Below are 23476 nucleotides of genomic sequence, written 5' to 3' on the forward strand. Positions count from 1 at the left end.
GCCCTCCATGGCAATTCCAAGATTAGTCATGAATCGAAACGAAAGACCAAGACCACTTAGTTAGCGTGGAACAAGATTAGCCCTCAAAATGTTAATATAATATTTTTTGGATATTATCATATTAGATCCATACAGGGCCGTAGACAAAGTCAGAGTCCTGCGTGAAAATTATGCGGAAAAAAGAAGCCCGGGTTGAATATTATACGAGTCTGAGGTGAAAATTAAATGAGTCCCCTATGATTTCCTCTTTCATTGAAATTTCTTCTGTGGGCTCCCGAGAAACTCAGGGCCCGAGGGAGAATTTTCCGCTTTTCCCTCACTCTCGTTAGGCCTGGATCCATGTGACTTCAACTAAATGTTCGTTGGTTGCTTTGCTGTCAATTGCAACTAGGTTTCCACTTTCTATACATTATTCTCTGTGTGGGGTATTATTGGGTGGCCTCCGTGGTATTAATCCTCTATGGATGACAAGTCACCTTAAGTCTTCAAATTCCAGCATACGACCGTGGTATAAAAAGAAGTAGAATCCTCTACCGTTTCCACGGGACGGGAGAGTGGAGAAGGGGGTGATCAATTGGGGCCTGGAGATATATTAGGGACCAGGAATATAGGTACATCATAAAATTAGCTAAAGAGGTAATAGATGGGCCTGCATAACGTTTTCCCTGGGCCTTCTCAATTTTCTCTCTACGGTCCTGAGAGGGTTTAGTAAACAACATATCTACCTCCGGACTTAAAAATGTTATCCTTTTTTGTGCAATTGTGCAGAATTTTGCGATTAGCCCTTAAATGCAGCCCTTAGTTTTGAGATACAGATATTAAATTGTGTAGTGTTTAATAATACGGGGGTATCTACGATAAAATTGTGCATTCAAGCAACAGTCAGATTTTTTTACTACAAAATTAGGCTATCAGACTATTCCTCAGGGAGACCAACAGAAATCAGGTCATTGTTCGTAAGTCTTTTTGAGTCCACAACTCTTCATTAGAAAAGCGTTTATAAAATATCGATTCCGATATGCTTTGTCCATTTCAATCATCGAATTGTTGGCTTGTGTTTCTTAATTTCTGCGGGCTCAGGTATTTTTTTCTGCTTCGGTTTTGCTGTATTTTTTTATGTGCATTTGACCAAATCTCAAATTCTGTTTTCGAATCTATTGCATAATGAGCACCTGATCTGAATACTAATGCTGCAAGTAAGACGAATTTTTCGTTCGCTCAGTGTACTTACACACCTTTGGCATAGCATCACCTGGGCACATTGTTAATTCATACATGCTGCAGTCGCGACGTTGAGCTTTTGCACATTGTGCTTTACCAATAATAATAACGTGAGTAACGGCTGAAACGCGCTTTCACCGTAAAAAACACGTTCGCTATTTGTAGGTATTCAACGGCCACTTGGCGTGAGTCTGGCCATAAAGCGGACTCAATTTTTGGGTTATTCTGGTTTGCTACTCACTTTGTTACATTATTGAGCTTTACCTGCAGTTACACAGTGACCTTCCGTTTGTGTTATTATGCGGAACAACAATTTGAGCAATTTTAACAAAATTTGTTGGCCAACCAATTATACGGAAGTGAATTCGGTGTAATGTTGAGATATGTCTAATTCCCTTCCCGAAAATTTGACTAATTTGTGAGTGGATGGTGTTGTTTGATTAAGTTACTGCATGCATGTGTCCATAGTGTTTTATCTTTTGAAAAATGCTGAAATAATTTGGTGAAACTGAAATACAACTTAAATTTTTTTAAAGGTGAATGAAGCCCTTGAGATTGCCTTACAAGCCATCGATAGTGAAACTTCAACCTCTTCATCAACGTCGTCGCAAGTATCGCAGCCGGCTGAGAACAGCACGGAGGTGATCACTCAACCGAGATCATCAGCAGAACCAATCTACGAGAACATCGGTGAATCTGTGCGCAGATCATCCCCGGCGAAACCTCCAATGGAACCACCGCTGCCCGCACCTAGATTCCCACAAACAACAGCACCCTTGACACAACATAAACAACCGCAGCAACAACAACAGACGCTGCACCATGATAAACCCTCTTCTGACCCAGAAGATGACCAAGAACCGTATTATCAAGTGCCGAAAAAAATAGCCGAGCCTCTATACGAAGTACCAAAGTATCAAAAGCCAATTCCCGTGTATGAAAACATCGAAATTTTCTACCCGGGAACCGGGATCACAGCCCCACTATCTCCACTTGATAGTGGTGTAATGGAGCCACCAAAGGAAAAACCACCGCCACCACCAATCGATGATGCCACCGATGACGAAGAGGAGACCACGGTGAGGAAGTCATCAACCAAGCCTGCAATGGAACCACAAATGATCAATGATCAACCAATGAAACGGATGAACTCAACAAAAAGAATCAAGAAGGAGCTCCGCAATAAGAGGTCAAGTTTCTTGGGAATCGAAGGGTCAAACGATGATGAAACCTATTTGGAATTGACCGTGGCTCCACCACCTGATATGGCACAACTGTTGCAGGAGGAAAGACGACTAGAGAAACAGCTTTATATGAAAGCGGGACTTTACGATAGTTCAGATGCAGGTGAGTTGTTTGTTGTTATGGTTTAATGTTATTTGTTATAGATTTCTGGCGTTCGAAATTTAATTGAAATGGTTAGTAGCAGTGCAACATGCATTCCAGCTTTATTTCGTAATCAGAAATGCAGTGAACAGGCTTGTTGATATTTTCTTCTGACAAAGATCACTTTTTCGTTCGTGTAATTCTTGTTTTAAAAATCTTATCAACCTCGTTGTTGTGGTTTTAAGGGAATATTTTGAATATGTTTGGATAGTGAAGACCAACCTAACGAAAATGGAAAAATTAATTCTCTGAAATCGAAGTAAGTCAAATCGAAGTCAGTAAGACTGCTTGAAGACAAAGTTCCAAAATTTAATGTGAACCTTTAAATCGCAATGAATATATGTCTCATTCTGGAAGTAAAATAAGCGGCTGCAATATCGGAATCTTAGGCACTAATTCAAGATATACAGATGTAGGTCCCCCTAGTGTTACAGCCAAAACCTATCTAAACTTATATCTGGGTTTGATATCCGATGGTCTTATTGAAGATCCTAATAGTGTCGATTGTCTCTTTGGATACAACTGAAATTCTCAAGAGTTCAAACTCGATAACCAGGTCGTAGACAAGCTTATAGAGGGTGATATTGGTCTATTGAGTGCTATATTAGATACTCTTGTGGTGTGGTTTCTGGTATCGCGCCGTTCGGGAAAAATTCACCAAGTCAGTCAGTTCTATCTCGCAAGGGCTGTACTCCGTAAAAATGACATGAGGTGATTCGAAATAAAACGAGCTCTGAATCAAAAATTGTTCTGCCTCACAAATTTCTTCAGGCGTATATATGGGTCCCAATCATTGCTTTGATCATGCCTACGTGCCATCGTTCGCGGTTACGTGAAATGCTACTTTCGCCTTCGCCTATGCGTCGGTCACGGCCTTTGTTTGAGATAGTATCAGGCCAGCGCACTCTGATGATACGAACGCAGGTGTTCATGAAGGTTTGGAGCTTTTGAGTAAAAGTGAGGTATACTTTCCATGTATTACTCCCATATGGCAACACAGAAAGAACACTAGGACATCAATTTGATCTTGGTGTTGGAGATAACTGCAATTCCAGATTTGAGACAAGGGAGCAAAAGCGGATCTAGCACTGTTAATCCGTCGAGCAACATCCAGTTCGGTGTCACTGCCGGCAGAAACCACACTTCTGCCCATTAATGATCTATCAGACTGAGAACCAACAACTTTAGTCCAACTCTACTTGCCTCTCTTTCCAAATCCAGTGCTATTTGACCTAGGTCCATGACGCGGTTAGAGAACAGATGTCATCAGCGTATTCGAAGTATTTGAGGAAAGATGTCATAGTCCATTGAATTCATTACGAAGAATAACTGATAACAAGTGCGAAGAAACAATATCGGTGACAGAATGCAACCCTGGCGGACTCCGTTTTGGACCTCAACTTTCTCTGTGATTTTACCTCGGTGTAGCACATGATATTTCGCACCATCATATGTTGCTCCGATAATAGCTATGAGTTTCTCCGGAATGCTCGTCCTGTGTAGAGCGCTCCCTGCTGTTCGTACACGGAGGTGGAAAGTCTTAGAAAGACACGTCTGCCCCAGCTCCGCCCCCAAACACCGAAGCGCGTGTGTAGGATTAACACTAAAAACCACCCTCCGTTACTCCAGTCCCAACCTCGCGGGACCACCGTTAAGGTATTACTTCGCGGGGTAGGTTTGCCCTTAGGCACTCGTCCTTCTCCTATTTGCGGCTTTCCTCGTTCTTTGTTCCTTCAGCAATTCCTCCTGCATTTGGATGATTGCGGAGCAAACTATAAGGCACTTCTCCTCGGACTTCAGCATCTTCGCAACCAAGCACTCCGTGGTCACGCTCCTGCCCAGCACCTGGTTTAAGCTCCTCTTCTCCATCGCAAATCTTGAGCAGTGAAACATCACATGCTCTGGATCCTCCGGTATGCCATCGCATCTGGGACAATTCGGAGAATCATCCAACCCAAGCGGTGCAGATACTGCCTGTAGCAACCATCATGTCCCGTGAGGAACTGGGTAATGTGGTAGTTGATCTCCCCATGTTTCCGCTTAAGCCACCGACCCTTCGTAGACTCGTTCCATCTGCGTTGCCACAGATCATGCGCCTCTGACCTTGCCGCATTTCTCCCCTCCATACATCTTGCATGGTACAGAACACTCATTTCTTTAGTCAAAATGTCCACAGGGATCATGCCTGCCACCACCAATACTACCTCATTTGATGTGGTTCTAAAAGCGCTGGAAACCCTTAAAGTCATCAGGCGGTAAACCGAGTTCATCTGCTTCCGCCTCTGAGAGCTTGCAAGCGCCTCTGCCCACACAGGTCACGAGTAATGCAGGATGGAACGCACCACTCCGGCTAGCATCAACCTCAGCCCACAATCTTCGGGAACATGTTCGCACTGGCTGACTTTGGGCATGCACATTCTAGGTGCTCCCTAAAGCTTAATTTGGTGTCAATATTAATTGGTGTCAATTGGTGTCGGTTTTAATATGAACGTGTAGCCACCGACTACAACTTTCACAGTGTTATTTTTCCTGCGATTCGTTTTCGCGTCTGCCAAGGTCAGCTCGGCCCTTTCTAGCCAAGACTTTACCGCTCTCATTGTTTTCGTCGCGTAGACGTTCACATCTTCTGGGTGTTTTGCTGCAACAACCACAACTAGGTCATCAGCAAAGCCGATGGAATGGGAAAAGCATGCACCCCATTATACATGATAGTCCACAAAAAGTACCGATACCTGTGGTACCCCGGCTGTGACAATGTACTCTTCGGGACAATCATCCGTCCCGTACCAGAGAGTCCCCTCTGAGAGGTAGTTTTCCATCAAATTCGTTAAATATCCGGAGACACCTATGTCAGCCAACGCCCCTTTAATTCTGTTCCAGTTGGCCGAGTTGAATGCGTTTTTGACATCCAGCGCCAACACGGCACAGCAGCCGCCGGAAATCAGTGCACCTTTTGCCAGGTTTACCTCCATGTTAATTGCGTCCACTGTACTGTGGGCACGTCGGAAATCAAACTTGTGTCCCGACAAACCATTACTGGCTTCGAAGATGGGCAGGAGTCTCTTATATATGACTCTCTCTATAATCTTCCCCAGGGAATATTCCTCCTTTTAGGCCCGCCTCGAAGGTGTTGGCGAAAAATCGGGCCTAGTCTTCAGTTCCAAAGCTCGGTTGGGGATACCATCCATCGGGGCCTTATTGTCACCGATCCTACCACATATTTTCCGCAGCTCCTCGACAGTTACTGGAGGTGATATGCCCTCAGTTAGCTGGACAACCCTTCCCCTATTTTCGTGGTGAGGAACAACCACTAACTCTTGTAGTCCGGCAAGATGGCACTGTTTCTCCAACGCTTTCTCGAACTTCCTCCTTCGTCGTGATTTCATCTATATCTTTGCAGATTATAGTGATTTCCGGCTTATTAGACCTTATGTCGGCTTCCTGTCCTAAAGACTTTTCGATTTGGCTCAAGAATTTCTCCGCGGTTACATCCTTGGATTTCTTAAGCTCCAATATAAGGTCTCCCTTCTTGGACCGTCTAATGCGGCTGACATTGTCTCCCAAGTTGGTGAGTTCGGGATCTGCCTTCACTCCCTTGAGGATGTCGACATATGACCCTTCACCTCGTTTGGAAATGAAAATCACCTCCGATCTTATCTTCCTCCGATCATTTCTTTTCCGTGATTCCACTTTCCTCCAAGCTTCCGCATCCGCCTTTGAAGGTCCGGTCCCTTTTGTCGAGGTTGCCGCTGCAATAGTTTCACTGACAGCTACAGTCGTAGTTCTCATGAGGTCCGCCTTTTTGGGAGAAGAATCCTGATCTTAATGTAGTCTATGGAGGATGATCCGAAGCGGAAACCAGTTTGCTTTCTGTCGATCGAGCTTTCAAGATGTTCTTTGATGTTTTCCAGGATTATTTCAGCTATTATCTTTGCGGCGGCAAGGAGCACACAGATACCCGTCCAATTGCCATATTCAAACCGCGTGCCGTTCGGCTGATGGTCTCGGATTCCTAGGTCTTCCGTACGAGTGGAAGTAGCAGATCTGGAGTAACTGCAGGTACACCGATAAATAACTCTGCGGAGAGACTGTCAAGCCCAACGGCTTTGCTCCGTTAGAGTGGATTGATGACCGAAATGATTTCTCTTTTAGTTGGAGGAACAGGCCACACTCGCATGCTACGGTGACTAGCCATTTTATCCACAAGAGGAGGTATCACCGGATTTGATAAGGTTAAAAATCGTGGTGAAGTGTTCTTTCCACCTTTTCAGTTGCTCGTCATCGTATATGAGGAGTTGATCGTTGACATTCTTTACACGACCATCGAAAGATTTGCGATAACATTCAAGTTCTTTTGTGATGCGGTATACATTTCTGAAATCATTACGTTCTGCGGCATCCTCCAACTCCCTAACCAGGTTAATAGCAAAAACTCTCTTGTCACGGCGTACATTACGCAGAATTTCTCGGGATTTCGCTCGATATCGGAGTTCGAGCGCCCCTTCCCGTTCCATTCATTGATCCGCTTCCACGATGCCGCAGTCAATCAGATCTTAGGACTCCCCTTCAGCACGAGGACGACGACTTGTGTATCACCCGAGAAAAGAGCATTTTTAATGCCAGCCCAATGCTCATCGATATTATCAGGCAGGTTACTCGGTATATCTGCCATCGGATCAGTGGTCAGCAATAGCTCTCCCACTATCGAACGAACCCACCTTGGCATTCGGATCACCCATCATAATCACAATGTCACTTTTAGGAAGCCTCCCCTGGACTGCGTGTAATTATTCATAGAAACCATTGTTCTCCACTACATTGGAAGTCTCCGTTGGTGCGTAGCGTTGTACAATTGTAATGCTCTTTAACCTAGACCGGAACCTTACAGTTAGAAGTCTGTCAGAAATTGGCTCCCATGTCAAGAGAGCGCCCCTTGCGGTAGCCGTCAGAAACAACCGGACAGCGGATTCGAATCTGCTACCACTTGGCTTTACAGAATATAATAGCACATTTCCATATGCTACACTAGCAAGAGGGAGAGGACTTCTCACCACAGTCCCACCATCTTACTTCGCTTAGACCCACAATGTCCAGCTTATATCGTATCCCGCTCAAGTTGGAAAAGCGAACATTCTGGAGACCCTCGCTACCGTTGTCGAGAAGCGTGCGCACATTCCAGACGCCAATCATAGTCTGTTTTCGATAACCAAAGGTAAGGTTTTCGGCTTGAGGTCCGAGGCGTTGTTGACGTTTCGGTAGCGATAAAGTTCGGAAATTTACAGGTTGCTACCACACAAATCTATCCCTTTTAGTCGACTTTTACGACAAACAGGAAAGACTTTTCGATGTATTCTTAAGTCTCAACCAAGATGATAATAATGAGTAGTAATTTGGCACAAGAGCGGCAAAATTAACCATCTGCAACTCTGTTGATAACGGTAGAATTTCCATCAAACTTCCCAGTGTGATGCTTCTTATTAAAACCTATATTACTGCGCGTCATGGATCTAGAATTAAATTAAGCGCAGTCTCGATTAAATTGTCCAAATATAATAATGTGCTGTTATTAACTTTATTTGAGCAGATATCGTAGCGGAGATCATATTGAAGCCTAGAGACCTATGGACCCGCATAATTTTTTTTCACATTTTTCGCTTGGGTAATTACTGAGAACGGGTCCTTAAACCAATTGACATTTTTCGACCCCCTCACTCATCTCCTTTGCAGTTAATGCGAGAACTAATGCCTGCTTTATAGCACTAATCGAGACTTTTCTTTTGGTACCCCACATGCTATATTTTGTGAAAGAAGATTTTGCATCCATCCTTTATGTTTGTGGGGATCCCCCTTAAGTTCAACTTAGAGAGTACAGAGTCGCACAGGGTCCTTTTATTTAAGACCCCACATGACTATATTTGGTGAAAAAAGCTGAACGCGAATGATTTGGTGGAAAAAGCTCAACTCGAAACAATATGTGTGGGCTCACAATTCCAACCTTTTCATCAAATGTTGTGTCAACAGGTATCACCGTTTCTAAGAAGGTGCATGTGACAGGCGAACGGATAGTGAGCCGATTTAAATAAAGTTTCGTTTTCTACAAAACCCCAAAATGAAATGAGTTCATAATAATCCAACGGAAAAGATTGCTTTCAACGGCAAGCAAGGAAACTTTCAAAAAGGTTGGCGGCTATGTTTTTAGCTCATGCATTCTGAGAGTTAATAGTACTACAAAATCAGAATTCGGCTATTTTCAAGATCGCCTCTTTCGATTGAACTATCGTTTTTGAATTCCACATTGAGTGCCATTTGTATTAAACCAGAGCACGTGAGACCACCACCAAGAGACCTATGTATCTAAAGTTAGGTGTTGATAACTCTTCAAAAGATAATGACTCAACTTCGAGTACTCGAAAATCATATTTTGTGGGCTGATAACTCTTACCATTATCTTTATGCTTTAGCTTCTCAGAGTCTCTCCAGTTATAGCAGTCTGGGGGTATGCACCTAGAAGATAACCACTAAACACATGCAGTGTTTATCGTAATAAGATTCATTGAGAGGGGCACATTTTGCTGGTTAGCCAAATTTATGCTCTGTCTTCCTTCCTCTTCCTTTCGTTTAGCATCCCAGTTTGACCAAATGAGGAACTAATTTTCTAACCCATTTTAGAAAAGCTACCCTTTCTTCTCGGTCTCGTTTATTAGAACAGCAGAATCACTCTACTTACTTCATGCGCGGTGGTTCATGGCTCTTATACCCCCACAGAATCTCATGACATCACGTAAGCTAATATTGTTAAAATTAGAACTCTATTGAATTTTCATTTCCAACAACGTTGCTAGTACATCCGCAGACCGTTTATTGTTAATCCACACCTAGCACGGAAACACCATGTCGGTAGATTTTAGAATCAACGAAACGGAAACTTATCTCCTATTACACTTTATAACAATTGCATACGAGTATCGCATGGAGTAACGTATTAGTTATACATATATTACCCATGCATTAACGTACTTTACAACAAAGCGAAAAGAGTCAGTTTTTCTCGGATCACCGATACACCTTACCCTTAATTCCATTACACAAAAAGTTCAACTTAAGTGGATTAGATAAGTCTAGTTAGGTGTGTCGTGCATTTGTTTTACGCTTTGAATGGTAGGCGCAGTGTTGGGATCGTTTTCCATTCGGTTATTAGAGATACTCGTTATTGCAAAGTGGGATAAAGGATGGGGCAATAATCGAAGATAATCCTAATAATGTGTCGACGTTAAAGCTGTAAATTATTGAGCCCCGAATAAAAAGATTATTTGAAAAATATACTAATGCCCACGTGCTAGTGAAAGATGGTTCGAAAAGAGAAGAGTTTTGGAGTGCACCCCATCAAAATGTTGCTAGTTTAAGTGTTATTGTACTCAAATTTTAAGCAGAGTAGAAAGAAAGAACCACGTTCCAATAAAAACACTCCGGTTTCACGGTAATCATGGTATGAATGCCCTTCGATTGCATCTCAATATAGTTGGTATGTAATAAACTTCAACATTAGCACAATGTTCAACTATATACGTCCTTTCCTACCATTTTACTTATCATTTAACTACTTTTTCCAGGAGACAGCCGCGATTCTGGAGTTTCTGAAAACCATTCCCGACAAAGCAGTGAACCATTTACAAACTCCTCCGAAGAACATGAAGATTTGCTTGTCAAAAAAGAAAAAGAAATTATCGAGGTCCTTGAGAAAGAAGAAGAAAAACAGCGTAACGCTCAAAATTTAAAACCAGCCATGGAACTACCACCCAAACCACTTTGCATCGATGACCAACTACATGAGAACGACGAAGTTCTTCGTGTCGAGCGAGAACTCCTCCAACTCGAGCAAGAAGAGTTGAAGCGCCAACGTGAAAATTTAATTTTACGTGACAGTTTGGCTCGTCACGATTTAGGACATGGAGCGAAAATGCTTATGTCGGCCAATCGTCGATCTATGAATGACATCAACACAGTTTCAAATGGAGTTAGTAACGGTCACTATGCCAACATACCAAATCAGATCTACCAAATCGAAACGGACTATTGCAAATCAATGACGGACTTGCATGAGACAAAATCACATAGAATGCCTCACGCTCCGCCACCAGTGCCCCCAGCAAAACCAATGCGATCCAATATTATAATTGATTCCCGTCACAGTTCAGGACTTGTAAAGATTGCCAGCCCGACGAGAGTTCAGCATTCACAGTCCATTGACGAGTTGGCCCCGCTTCGTAATTATCAGCCAAATTATTCATTGCATCCGGGCAATATGTCTAGGCACACCCTGCATGCCTTGAGTGCAGCTCCAAAACCAAAATTCACTGATGGATGGGTGCAATCTAGAAATGGAATTGGGTCAGACAAATATAATAATAACAACAACACATGGTTGTCGTACCAAGAGAAACGACGATCTGTCCCGGAAGGATTCAACTGCAACAAACACTGGTTAGTACAGGAAGCTGAGCAGAGACGAATTGAACAGCAACGAGGAATCCGAAGCAGCGCTAGTAGCTTAAGCAATGGTTGGTCGAGCAATAGTTCTTTAACATCGTCACCAACAAAATGTGCAATACAAAGGAATGGAAGTCATGATAACAAACCGCTTCCGGATGCTGTTATTCAGACATTAACACAACGTGTCCAAAGCAAAGGTATTGGCGAGAGAAGAAGGTAAGGAATATGTTTTCAAAAGCAATCCTTGTCGCCATCTGTAGTTGAATATTTACTATAATATATTACGAACCACTACACTCCCTCGTCCTATTTTAATCTTGCATCCTATTTGAATCATCTTTTTGGGGAACCTTGCAGCTTCTCATCTTAAGAGATTTTCTGAAAAAGGAAGTCTCTTGATATACCTAATATTTGACCTATTTACTGCTGCTTTCGGCTCCTAATCAACCTTTGAAATGGAATAACTCCGAAAATGTCACATATTTGGTATTATTTGCCTTGGTTTCTTCCGTGGCACTGAAACTCTCCTCAGATCTTAACTTCATTCAAAAGCGCCACCAGTTCGTATACCGCGTCCTCCAGTAGCGAAACCTGAGCAACGGTGCGCAATCTTCCCAAGCTTAAAATCCTGAATAGCTTTTGGCTTGTCGAATGGCTGGTACAACTTATGGTTATACCTCATTCGCTATTGATTGCGTTCTCGGTTTCGTCCAACACTTTGTCTAACAACAGCTACCTATTCAGCAAACTATTGGAATCTCATCGATGATCAGCCCTTGATTGTTCTGAAGTTTGAATTCTTCCACAAGTTGGAAATTTCAACGCAGATTCGATAATGACGTCTAGGACATCTACTTGCCCCGACATTCTTGAGCCATGTCCTGAATTAAAGAGATCTTTGCTATTAGCTCATATTTCCTTAATCTTATTGCCTCCTGCCTTGTTTTATTTGAAGGGATGCTATCGCCAACATTGCTCAATTGTTTGGGATATGAGTGCACATCTACTTGATGTTGGGCAGAACCTCTCATTTTTTTGGGCTACGGACTCCTCATTTTGGGTATAGCACCCAAGTATTCAAAAAAGCAAAAAAAACAACTAACAGTTTCGTCCGGGACAGAGGCAACTAATCAGAGCGGAACGATTTCCATTTATTGTCACTTTCGGTCACGCTGCTTCCAGCGTCTGATAAGTTGACTCTGCCTTGGACGAAACCGTTAGTCGTCTTTCTTGGTTTCTCAGTACATTATGTTAATATCTGTTTTCTTACTCTTTTGTTGATATTGTTTGAATACCTGATCCTTTTTGTTGAAGCATTCTAATATTTGAAACCACAATACTCGTTTCCTAAGCCATCTGTTTCAGATAAGAACGTGGTCAATTTGGTCGAAACTGCTGCCATTTGCTGATGTCAAAATTCTTCCACAATTCCGTCTTTGTGGAAAGCAAGTTGAGCTTATGACTTATGTTTCCGCTAGATGTGAGATCAATTTTCTGCATTTTTTCTTGCGTTTTCCATATAATGGTTCCTATTTTGTCCCATTCAGAAGGAAGAGTTTTCAGGAGCTGCTAATCTGAGGTACAGTTTACTTTGTGGATAGAGTGGGTGAAGTAGGAGTATTGGACTCTCGCAATGATATGACGTCGGACTACCGTCTAAACACCTTCCCGTCGTCAGAGAAACGGTTAAGGAACGTTTGACACATAATTTTGGGCCACCTCTCCTATCTTAGCGAGTTTTCAAGTTAGGGAGTTCTTTTTAACAACGGGAGAGGAGAGGTTGAAGGGAATTGCTAATTCAAAGAACTCCCTCCCATCCGATCCTTCTCGCCGAAGTTGCGATGGCTGCCGCTACCCTATTGAATGACAGACAATGGATTGTGCCTTCCCAATCGTGTGCAGGTAAGACTGGACACCTTCATGCTCGCTTAGAAGCTGGGTAAGAAAATAATCAATCTCACCATGATTTTGGTTCAATCACGGAATTTGCCGATGAGCTACGCCGTCCATCTTAAAATGTTTTGCCAAGAGAGTTACCGCTCATTTAGTGCATGTTGCTGTTCTTCACGCGCAACCACTTCCCTCGAGTCCTCTCTCCTGTCCTTGCAGTTAGTTTTACGTTCCTTGACGTTGCTGTACATGAGCTGCCCACACACCATCTTGCCAAGAGCATAAGCCTATACCTCCGCACCACACTTCAAATGCTCATCTCCGAGTCGAATGTCAATCAAAAGTACTTTATTATTGATTTTGACTCTATTATTAACTCGCCAATCAACATGGGACGCAGGGTGGATGTTCTGTTGTTAGGCAAGGCTGAAAACGTTAGCAGTCATCCATCCTTCGCATTAATATGCCAAGTCTGCTTAGTGCGACTCTTCTGACATGTCGAGTCTTAGCAGACTATTGTAAATATTCTCTTTGTGGCAGCAATAGAAAAACTTCTCAAATAGCAAAAAAAAGTTATAGAACGTTTTTATCAACTTCTGGACCACCTACGAGAACCGAAGCTAGAGCGAAACTTTACCCGTTTATTACAGAATTCAACATCTCAGTAAAGTTTCTTAGACTGTTTGGGTCGGAAACAGCGCGAGACGTAGTGTTCAATTATAGATAGGAAGGTGCAACTTTGAAGAAGTTAAATTATTGTTCTTTCTGCGGCAAAAAGTTGTAGACGGTCTTTGGCCAAGTGTCTGTATATAAGGTCAAACCCTTTCACTGTATGAGGCCATGACATTCTCAGTCATCATATATTTACCGGAAACTTCGGCCATGTACAAACAAAATTATGATGCCTTACCCGCGTTCGAGAAGAAGATTCACGGGAAAATCAGGATAATTCCGGCGCTAGTATAACTTCAAAATCCTTCTTTAAGGGCGGTATCTATGTTATGACACGACGAGAAAGTCTTGCTTTCGGTGGTGTGATGGTCTAAGGCAGGGTACACAGACTGAGGCATCTAGAACTCCAATTCGGTTATCGCTTCATTGATGAGGATGACCAAAACTGAAATGAGTCAGCTGGGAACCCGAAGTTAGCTAGTGCGGGGCATTGTCCCAACGATACCGATGATAGATATGTTTGACTTCACATGCAACAGAGACCTGGTCACCACGTTTCCTCAAGAAATCCACAAGGGAAAATGTGTCTTAACAAATGAGAGGACAAACAAAAAAAATGCAAGCATATAAATGAATGATAATTTTAAGACCGAACTTTTCGAAGACAGTATTCTAAGCCTAAATCCTTTTTATACAAATATCGTAGAGCAGTTCAAAAACTGACGGGTTCAATACTTTAAGGAAATACTTAACATTACAAAAATGTGGACTGGCCGCTTCACGGGATTCGCTTGGTGCCACTAGGTTTACACTGATCAGCTGATAGAAAGCCATTTCTGATTGCAGATATTTCTACGCGGTTTAAACTTCGTTTAGAATTTTACAATAAATCATCAGGAGGAGCAATGACGTGCTGTGAAATATTATTCGTTTTGGAATATTTGTGATTGAAATAGAAATTTCAATTTAAAAAAAAAATCGAATATTCTCTCTACGCCCTAACTAACCTCAAGGCAGCAGTGATATGTCTATGCAGCATACTGAATATTTCAAGTGGCATGAACGTTTTAAGAGTGGTTGACAAAAATTGAAGACGATGAGCGTCCCGGACGTTCTTTCACGTATACCGGCGGCCCACATCTAAACAAAACCAAATAGCAAATCGACTGACTGATAAGGAGCTTCCTGAAGGGTGGGATATATTGCTATGAGATGACCATAAATTAAAGATGCACCGTGATGTTACCAAATTTGTTTCACTCTTAATGAAGAAAGGCCAAAAAACGCAATCAGGTTTGTCAAGAACGATTGAGCAGAAGAAACTTAAAGAAGATGAAAACTTTTTGTGGAGGATCATAACAGGTGCCGAATCATGAATCTACGATTTTGACATTGAAACGAAGGTTGAATCTTCCCAATAGGTGGGTGGAGCTTCTTAAGGAACCAAAAAAGCTCTTCAAGTTTGATCCAATGTCAAGATGATACTCACTGTTTTCTTTGATGTTAACTACGTCGTTCGCCACAAATACCTCTTGCCAAACTTACAGCGTTTAAGTTTCGAAACATCTGATGGAAACTATTTGTTGCAAAATGCCAGAAAATGGATGGGTGGGCGACTGATTTTTCTATCACAATAACGTGAAGCGTTATTTAGCATTGAGTCCTGTGCATAACCAAACATTTAACTTTTCTTTTCATCTACATTCTTTTCTTATCATTCTTCAGTGCTTGGGTTTGAATGAGAAAGAAAAGACGGTTTTCCGAATAAATCGGGTATGACAGATAGACATACAGACAAACATCGACTCGATTCTAATGAGATTTTGTTTCTTGCAAATCCTTAAAAATAGGCTTTATTTCGGATGTATATTTTCAATCAACCTTTTTTAGCGAAAATCCCCAGGCCCTAATTATTGGAGTCTTACAGTTTCAGAGCAATCTCCAGGACATATTGTTCTTAGATATGGTGTTTCCATATTAGTTTGGAGTCGAGATGCATTTTAACATACTTTCCACTTTACACTAGCTCGATTTCCACCCCGATAAAGTGGGTAACGTACGTTGCTCCATTTAATGTTCCTAGCATTAGTCCGTAAATCCTCTCGAAAACACCTGCTTGTTCTCTAGAGGCCATAGCAGGCTATCAATTTCTTCAACCTTTGTCCCGTCCAGAAGCGGGGTCTTCTCCTCTGGGTCGGTTGCGCTGTTTTGCTCTAGTAAAGGCTTGGTCTGCATGGAGTCGCGCGGCTCTCAAATCACCATTCAGCGTATGAGGCCACCGTTGTTTTGGCCGGTCTTTTGTTCGTTTCCTATCGACTTCGATGTTAAAACCAATCTTGGCAAGTGAATTTTCGTTAGCGCGAATTTCGTGAATATACCGTTGAAGACGCCTCGGATATCCTCATTTCGGATGTGATCATAGCATGTTATGCCACTTGTCCAACGTAGCATCTTCGTCATCATTACCACGAGACACCCTTGGTTGTGTTTTATAGCCGGCCAACATTCAGAATCATAGAGGGTGACATTGCGGTAGATTTTCGACTTGAGAAGTTCGTTGATACGTTAATTACAAAGAACTTCACTTATGGAACGCGAATTCATCCAAGTTGTGCTGACGCGTGAAATATTTTATGATGCAGTTACTCATGGGTTGATACTTAAATCACTCAGTTATCGGCAGATCACTGCCATTGGCAGTGATATTGCGTTTCATTTGGAGTTGGTCTTTTTCTGTTTTGTTTAGATTCAGTCTTAGGCCGTGCTGTGTGAGGCCACTTTTGGAATGTCATGAGACGTTAGGAGGCAATATTGCATAGGACAGTGCGTACGGCGCTGTCCCGTATGGCAGTGTTAATAACAAAAACAAAGAGAAGTTTCGAGAGTGTGCCTCCTTGATGAATATTGACAGGGATACGAACTGGGTTTGATATACTTGCCACATTTCGAACTTTACCCTTCGGATTGCAATAGAACAATCTAACCCAGCGCAGGAGTTCCTCTGGCACAATGCGTTGTCACGGAGCATAGCTGAGGAGTTCGTGTAGCACACGCCTTCTCTATTTTTCGATATCTTGTATCTTTGTACATCCATATATTGTGTATAATGTCAAATTTATGTGTTTGTTCCTTACTGGGTTTAAAATGGTCAAAGAACACGTGCTTATCTGAAAAATGAACAATGTTTTTTCCTCCCCTGCTATCATATGTTCAGCTATATCGAACCAGCTGCTGGTGAATCAAATTTCAGTCCTCTTCTAATTCAAAAAACACTCTTGCGATTTGTTGCATTTGCTTGTTCATTATCCATCTGTAAAGGTTATTCACATATCTTTTCGTTTCTTCTCCAGTTTTGTTATCACGAGTCATCATGAGTGGTGACGGAATTTTCTTTAGAGTTTTCACTATTATTTTCATTATTTGAAAATAATTAAATTTATTTTTATAGGTTCGATCCGATGCAATCCAGCGTTCTCTCATCCACCACATCACTGTTGTCTGTTTCAACACCGCAATTGAACCAACTAAACGCGAATACAGCAATGATACCCGAAGGATCATCAGATAAAGTTTTAAGTGTGAGTGGCAAAAAGAAGTGTTCACATTGCGGAGAAGAATTAGGTAAGATATTTTCTTTGTATCTAAAGTCACTAAATTTACTAACATCGGTTAACTGTTTCTTTGATAATCTAAATACTATTCGGGATCAAGGTGTTTACTACTAAATGAGTTTGTTTTTCGGGCAACTTGAATAGAATATTGTCACTACTTGGTGTTTCCTGATGCAAGCATATGGTAATTGTTCAAAAATGTATCTGTTTACACAAATGTACGCCAAAGAGATGTATGTGGTTGCCCTATCGTTGAAGTTGGTTGTCGTAATGATCCATCCCTCAATCCTTATCGATTGTCTTTAGCAGTGTTTGACTAATTTAATATACTAGAGTAGTTAGAAAATGCGCTTCTGCAGAGGCCATCCTTTTTCTATCGGGGCCTAAGTCCACTATTTGTACTTTAGTTTCCTCTACATTAGGACAGTGTCGTTTATTTTAACAGAATTTTCCCTGAAAAAAATCAACTCACCAACACCGAAACATTCTTTCAGGTCGTGGAGCGGCAATGATTATTGAATCCTTAAGACTCTTCTATCACATCGATTGCTTCAAATGCTGCGTGTGTCACGTACAACTGAGCGACGGATTGAATGGAACCGATGTCCGCGTACGCAATCAGAAGCTCCACTGCCAAAATTGTTATTCTAGTGACGACGGCATAAAATTCAGTTGTGTCTAACGAGAGACATCTATTTTTTAAGCAGCCTAAGAATAAACAAATTCAACTTTGCAACATTATATTATCATTTTACTATTGGCGTTTTCCCTCTTACTTTCTTTTAAGGCCTTGTTTCCATGTGTTTATGTCAATATCAATGCTTTTTGTGTTACTCTCTATATCTTCAGTTGTTATATGTATACGTATATGTAGTTACTTGGTAGTTAATTTAGATGAGAAGACAAGAAATAAGGAGAAAGACGTACATCCCAAAATGGTTCAATTCAGATTGGAAACTATGCATATGATGGCTGCAAAATCGGCCCCATTTGCAGAATAATTCACATTCAAAAATTTGAAATATTGTAGAAATATATTTTGCTTAGAGGTTAAAAGTAATTTAGGTTATTTAGATTGTCTTGTGAGTTATGGTACTTCTTGTTCAGTTGGTTGAATTTCCAAAAGTTCCCTATGCGCAAAAGGAGAACAAAGTTGATACAAGTAAAACTGTAACTAGACGGTTTCCACGAAGAAATTCGCACCTCCCCTGAATTGAAATAATTACAACAGACAGGAAATGTAATATGCTTTATTTTGTACAATATTGATAATATATTTAATTTAATATAAATGGAAATAAATATATCTTTTTATTGTTATTCTGCTTTTTTATAAACCATCCTGAACTATCAAATCAGACATTTAAGCCATGAGGATGGGACATAGCATGGCTCTGTACATTTAAAAATCGTTCTTAGTTTGTAGCTTCATCTTTCGTTGAAAGTAGTTTTGCAGGTATAGTAAGCTATGTTGGCTTCGTTAGTCAGCAGTTTTTTGCTTCCAACTAAGTTTTGTTTTCTGTCCCTAGTCATTCAGTCAGGGTAGACTGAAATTTCCGTCTATGGTTTGTATGGCTCCCCCACTGATAACTTACGTTATCTCGCGGAAGTAAAAATAAGTATTACATTTAAAACTATAGAGCTTAACATCGGTGCTACAAGTCTGGACTTATTTCGAGAACCAATACAAGTCCGGACTTGTAGTACTTTCTTATTGTTCAACATTAGAGACTGGTTACATTTAACATTTTAATAAAAGATCAAATGAAAACACACGTCCTTTAATTTTCATTCATCAGTGTCCGTTACCTTATTTTGGCCATTGCAAATAAATTTCTTTGTTATTTTGCGATGTTCCGTTTTTTACGGCTTAGTGCAAAGCAAAGCCTTATTAGAATCGAGTCGATGCCTGTCTGTCTTTTTTTTCGGAGGTGGAAATCTTCCAAAGACTCTGGTACACATGTTCCAGCGTGTGGGATTTTTATCCACTAGAACCACCCCTTAAGTTCTGTTCTCTTCCCTGCGGAACCACCGCAAAATATTTCGTCGTGGGGTGGACATGACTCTAACCTTTCCTTTCGCTCATCGATTCCATTCGCAACCGCGCCTTTCTCACCTCATCTGCCTCCTCTAGACTCTGGATCTAGGACAATGGAAGAAAACATGCTCCGAGTCCACTGGAATACCATCGCAGCTGGCACAGTTAGATGGGCTGTCCAGTTTAAACCTATAGAAATATTTACGGTAACCGCCATGTCCCGTAGAAACTGCGTGAGATCATAATTTATCTCACCATGCATTCTCTGCGTCCACACCTTGATGCCGTGAATTAATCTGTGGGTCCATCGACCTTTTTTCGCCAGTTCCAACTGTTGCATCGTGGGCCCCCAATATTTGGCATCATCCATTGAACGCCTTAGTGCAAACATTTTGTAAGTGTTGCTCGAAATTCAGCCTGGCATCTATCATCACTTCAAGGTATTTCATTGCTCGCTTTGAAGTGATGATATGCTTCACCAATCTGATACGGGTAGTGGTTTCCTTTCGCCGCTTCGTAATAAGCACCGCCTCTGTTTTATCCTCCGCGAGTGCAAGACCTGTATCTTTCAGTAGGGATTGCTTCGGATGAATATAATTCCACATCCGCCAGGTTTTTGCAACAACAATCACCGCTATGTCATCGGCTTAACCCACTATTGTTACCTGGCTAGAAACTGAGCATTGAGGACATCATTATACATGATGTTCCATAATAGCGGTCCCAGCACAGAGCCCTCTGGAACACCCACGGAGACAATATATTCTTCGGTTCCATTTTCTGTGTCGTACCAGAGCCTTTTATCTGTTAAGTAGCTATCGACTAGCGCAGTTAAGTATTATTATTATTATTCTGTCCTTGAATAACTATTGTGCCCCTTTTTTCACGTCAAGGATAATCATAGCACAATACTAGCTAGTGGCACTCGTTCCGCATTGCATTTTCAGCTAAACCAGTGACCAGTTTGATGGCGTCGACCGTTGATCTGGCGGTACGGAAGCCAAATTGTCGGCCTGATAAGCCTCCCAGACTTTCTACAGCCGGAAGCAATCTGTTGTAGATTATTCTCTCCAACATTTCCCCCATAGTGTCCAATAGACATATATGCCTGTAGGAAGATGGTTCACAAGGAGGCTTACCAGGTTTAGGCAACAACACTAACCTTTGTTTTTTCCATGTCTCAGGAAAGATCCCATCCGCCAAGCATGCTTCAATTCTACGAATATATCTGGCTTCGTCTTAACGGCCAGCTAAGGGCTTTCTTTGGTATACTGCAACGTACTTCTTCCGTCGTTACGTATTACAGCCACATGATGTTTGTAGACCGTAACCCCTTGTGTTCTCCTGAGGCAACAAACGCTGAATAATTTTCAGTAGGAGATCGACACATGTAATTTGTGGAGCTGCTTACTCTCTAAATCTCCCCATCACAACCCTGTAGGCGTTTCTCCATGGATCTATATCCGCCTCAGCGCAGAGTTGCTTGAAACAGTCCCTCTTGCTTTGTTGTATAGTCAGCTTCAGGTTTCTTTGGGTTTTCTTGTAAGCTCGTTGCTTTACCTCCTGGTCAATTCTACATATTGCTCTCTGGGCCGTTAATCTGGCTCGATGACACGCCGACCGAAGGTCAGACAGACAATTCACTAATCCACCAGCAGTTGGGCTTTCTGCTGGGGAAAGTATAACGTCTCGGCATCGATGAGTCGCATGCCTTGGCGATACACTCCGTGATATGGATGTGAATGTTTGCTCGTCGTGCTTTCGCAGACCAATCTGACGTTCTCCTCATTTTTGGATGAGTAGATTTCCAACCGCTTGGCTTGCTCTTCAGGTCAAAGCCTATTGCCTGGTGATCACTATGGGTGACTGTTTACTGACGCTACAGGATATATCGCTAGCTAGTGGACTAAAAAAAGCCAGATCAACCGAACCGGACCCCCCTTTCCGGTAAGTAATAACCTGATCATCGTTAGCCAATATGATATCTAACTTCTCGAATGGCTCCAAGAGACAACGCCCTCTTACATTGTGTGAACTTCCCCATTCTGTAGCCCATTTCCGTCCTTTTGCATTCAGAACCAATCTATCCATCATGTCCTCAAATTCGACCAATGTCAGGCATGGAGAAGCATAGCAGCTGTATACGTATATGCCGTCTATTTTCACCCATCTGAACCCACTTGCGGACTGCCTCATACATTCCTGTATGGCTTGGTTCCCGCATACCCACAAAGCCGGGGATCGGCTACCTATACATTATTGTTACGGTTTCTACAGTGTTCGCTTATTATAGCCACTTGCACGTCTGATTCATGAGTGGTCTGCAAGAGCAGATCTTGCGCGACCCTACAGTGATTGCGACTGATTTGAATCAACCTCATTTTCTCGCTGCACTTAGCGTCTTTTTGAGCTCGGGCCTGCTGTCCAGGCCCTTCATTCCATCCCACAACATGCATTTGGGATCCTTGTTATAATCCCGAGCAATGTGACTTATTTCACCACAACGTCTACGTCGGCTTGGGCTGCACATCAATGAAGGCAAGACATATATGGTGGCAACGTCAGCACCGAAGACGAATCAACCAACAACATCAAACCGCACTGGTCAAACACAAACACGAAGAAGAATAAGGATAGGAGAATACAACTTTGAGACCGTTGACAATTTCTCCTATCTAGGGTCAAAAATCACAACCGATAACAACTACGATGATGAAATCCGCGCACGGTTGTTGTCAGCCAACAGAGCCTATTTCAGCTTACAAAGACTGTTCCGCTCGAAACGTCTCACCATAGGGTCAAAGCTCTTACTGTACAAGACTATGATCTTGCCAGTCCTCATGTATTCCTCGGAAACTTGGGTTCTTAGCAAGAAAAATTGCGAACCCTTGGCCGCGTTTGAGAGAAGAATCCGCAGAAGAATTTTTGGCCGCCTACATGAGGATGGACGATTCCGTAGCCTACATAACAACGAAATCTATGAGCGATACCATGACCGTCCGCTTGTGGATAAAATCCGGCTCAATAGGTTACGGTGGGCGGGTCACTTAATCCGTATGGATGAGGATGATCCCGCCCGGAAAGTCTATAAGGGCAATATCTATGGTAGAAAAAGAAGACGAGGCAGACCCTGCCTAAGATGGAGCGATGGCGTGGGTCAGGACGCCAGACAGCTTTTAGGGATATCGAATTGGTGGACCTCTTTGCAAAACCGGGATGTCTGGAGTTCCTTATTAAGGCAGGCCTAGACCGGATACCGGTTGTTGCGCCGTTGATGATGATGATGTCTACGTCGGCTAGACTGATTAACCTCACTTGTGCACACTCTCGCTAGATGTCCGTACGAGAGACACTTGAAGCATGTCTTCAATGAGATTTGCTCTCTAAGGCGACAAACTACCCATCCAATACGGATCTTCCCGACATTCAGCAGCCTGTGCGCTGCTTCTGCTAGCAGCCGTATGCTCGCCGCCTGTGTACCTCCATACGCCTTTCTCTTCTCTTTCTTCTTCTTCTTTTTGGCTTCTTCGGTCCCACCTTAGTCTAATCGTCGTATATCTTTTGAGAAATCGGCTCCCTTAGTGTTTTAGGCACTATTTCCCTGCCTATACCAAGGTTTTAGGCCCCTTCTTCAAAGCGGGTGGTATGCCTTTTTGTTTTTTGGAAACCTGCTGATGTTCTGGATGTTAGTCCTCCTTTTCCCGAACCCTCCTTTTCCTCTGCCCATCCGAGAGTATACGGTTGAATGTCACCTGCGTCACCGTCGAAGGAGTAATTTTAGGGCTCTCCTCCAATTTTTCTCATCTTCTCGCGATTTGTTATATAGAACCCGGATTGCTCTCAGCATATGCTTGATTGCTTGGTGCACGTTGTATTTATGTTTGATGAATTCCAACAACTCCAATCAAAACGAAGGATGATTCTTCCACACATTCTTTGGCGTCAACGGGAATCTTGTGGTCCAGGTCCTTTTCCGCCTTAGATACTGGGGGAGATCTCATAATCGTTGAGTTTCTCCTAAACGGGTCCGGCTCTCGATACTGACGAGCCACCCGCAACTAGAGTGACGTCCCAGCTGCCATTCAACGTTTATTTAAATGCTCTAGCTACCGTATTCAGTTATTACGATTTTGATGATGTAAGGACTGCTAGGTAGGTAGGTAGTTAC

General features: G+C 42.3%; 1 protein-coding gene across 1 annotated transcript in view; it reads left to right on the forward strand.

The window, feature by feature from the left end:
• The window catches only part of LOC119659140 (uncharacterized protein CG43427), a 501449-nt gene extending 483278 nt beyond the window's left edge, over positions 1-18171 (forward strand). Inside the window, exons 10-13 of the mRNA XM_038067074.1 lie at positions 1758-2568; positions 10218-11313; positions 17108-17280; positions 17765-18171. Coding sequence (XP_037923002.1) covers positions 1758-2568; positions 10218-11313; positions 17108-17280; positions 17765-17952 — 2268 coding nt within the window. The 3' untranslated portion in view covers positions 17953-18171. The remainder of the gene's footprint in view (positions 1-1757; positions 2569-10217; positions 11314-17107; positions 17281-17764) is intronic.
• Positions 18172-23476: the final 5305 nt, after the last annotated feature.

The sequence above is a fragment of the Hermetia illucens genome, chromosome 6 (assembly GCF_905115235.1).
Source record: "Hermetia illucens chromosome 6, iHerIll2.2.curated.20191125, whole genome shotgun sequence".
Classification (NCBI taxonomy): Eukaryota; Metazoa; Arthropoda; class Insecta; order Diptera; family Stratiomyidae; genus Hermetia; species Hermetia illucens.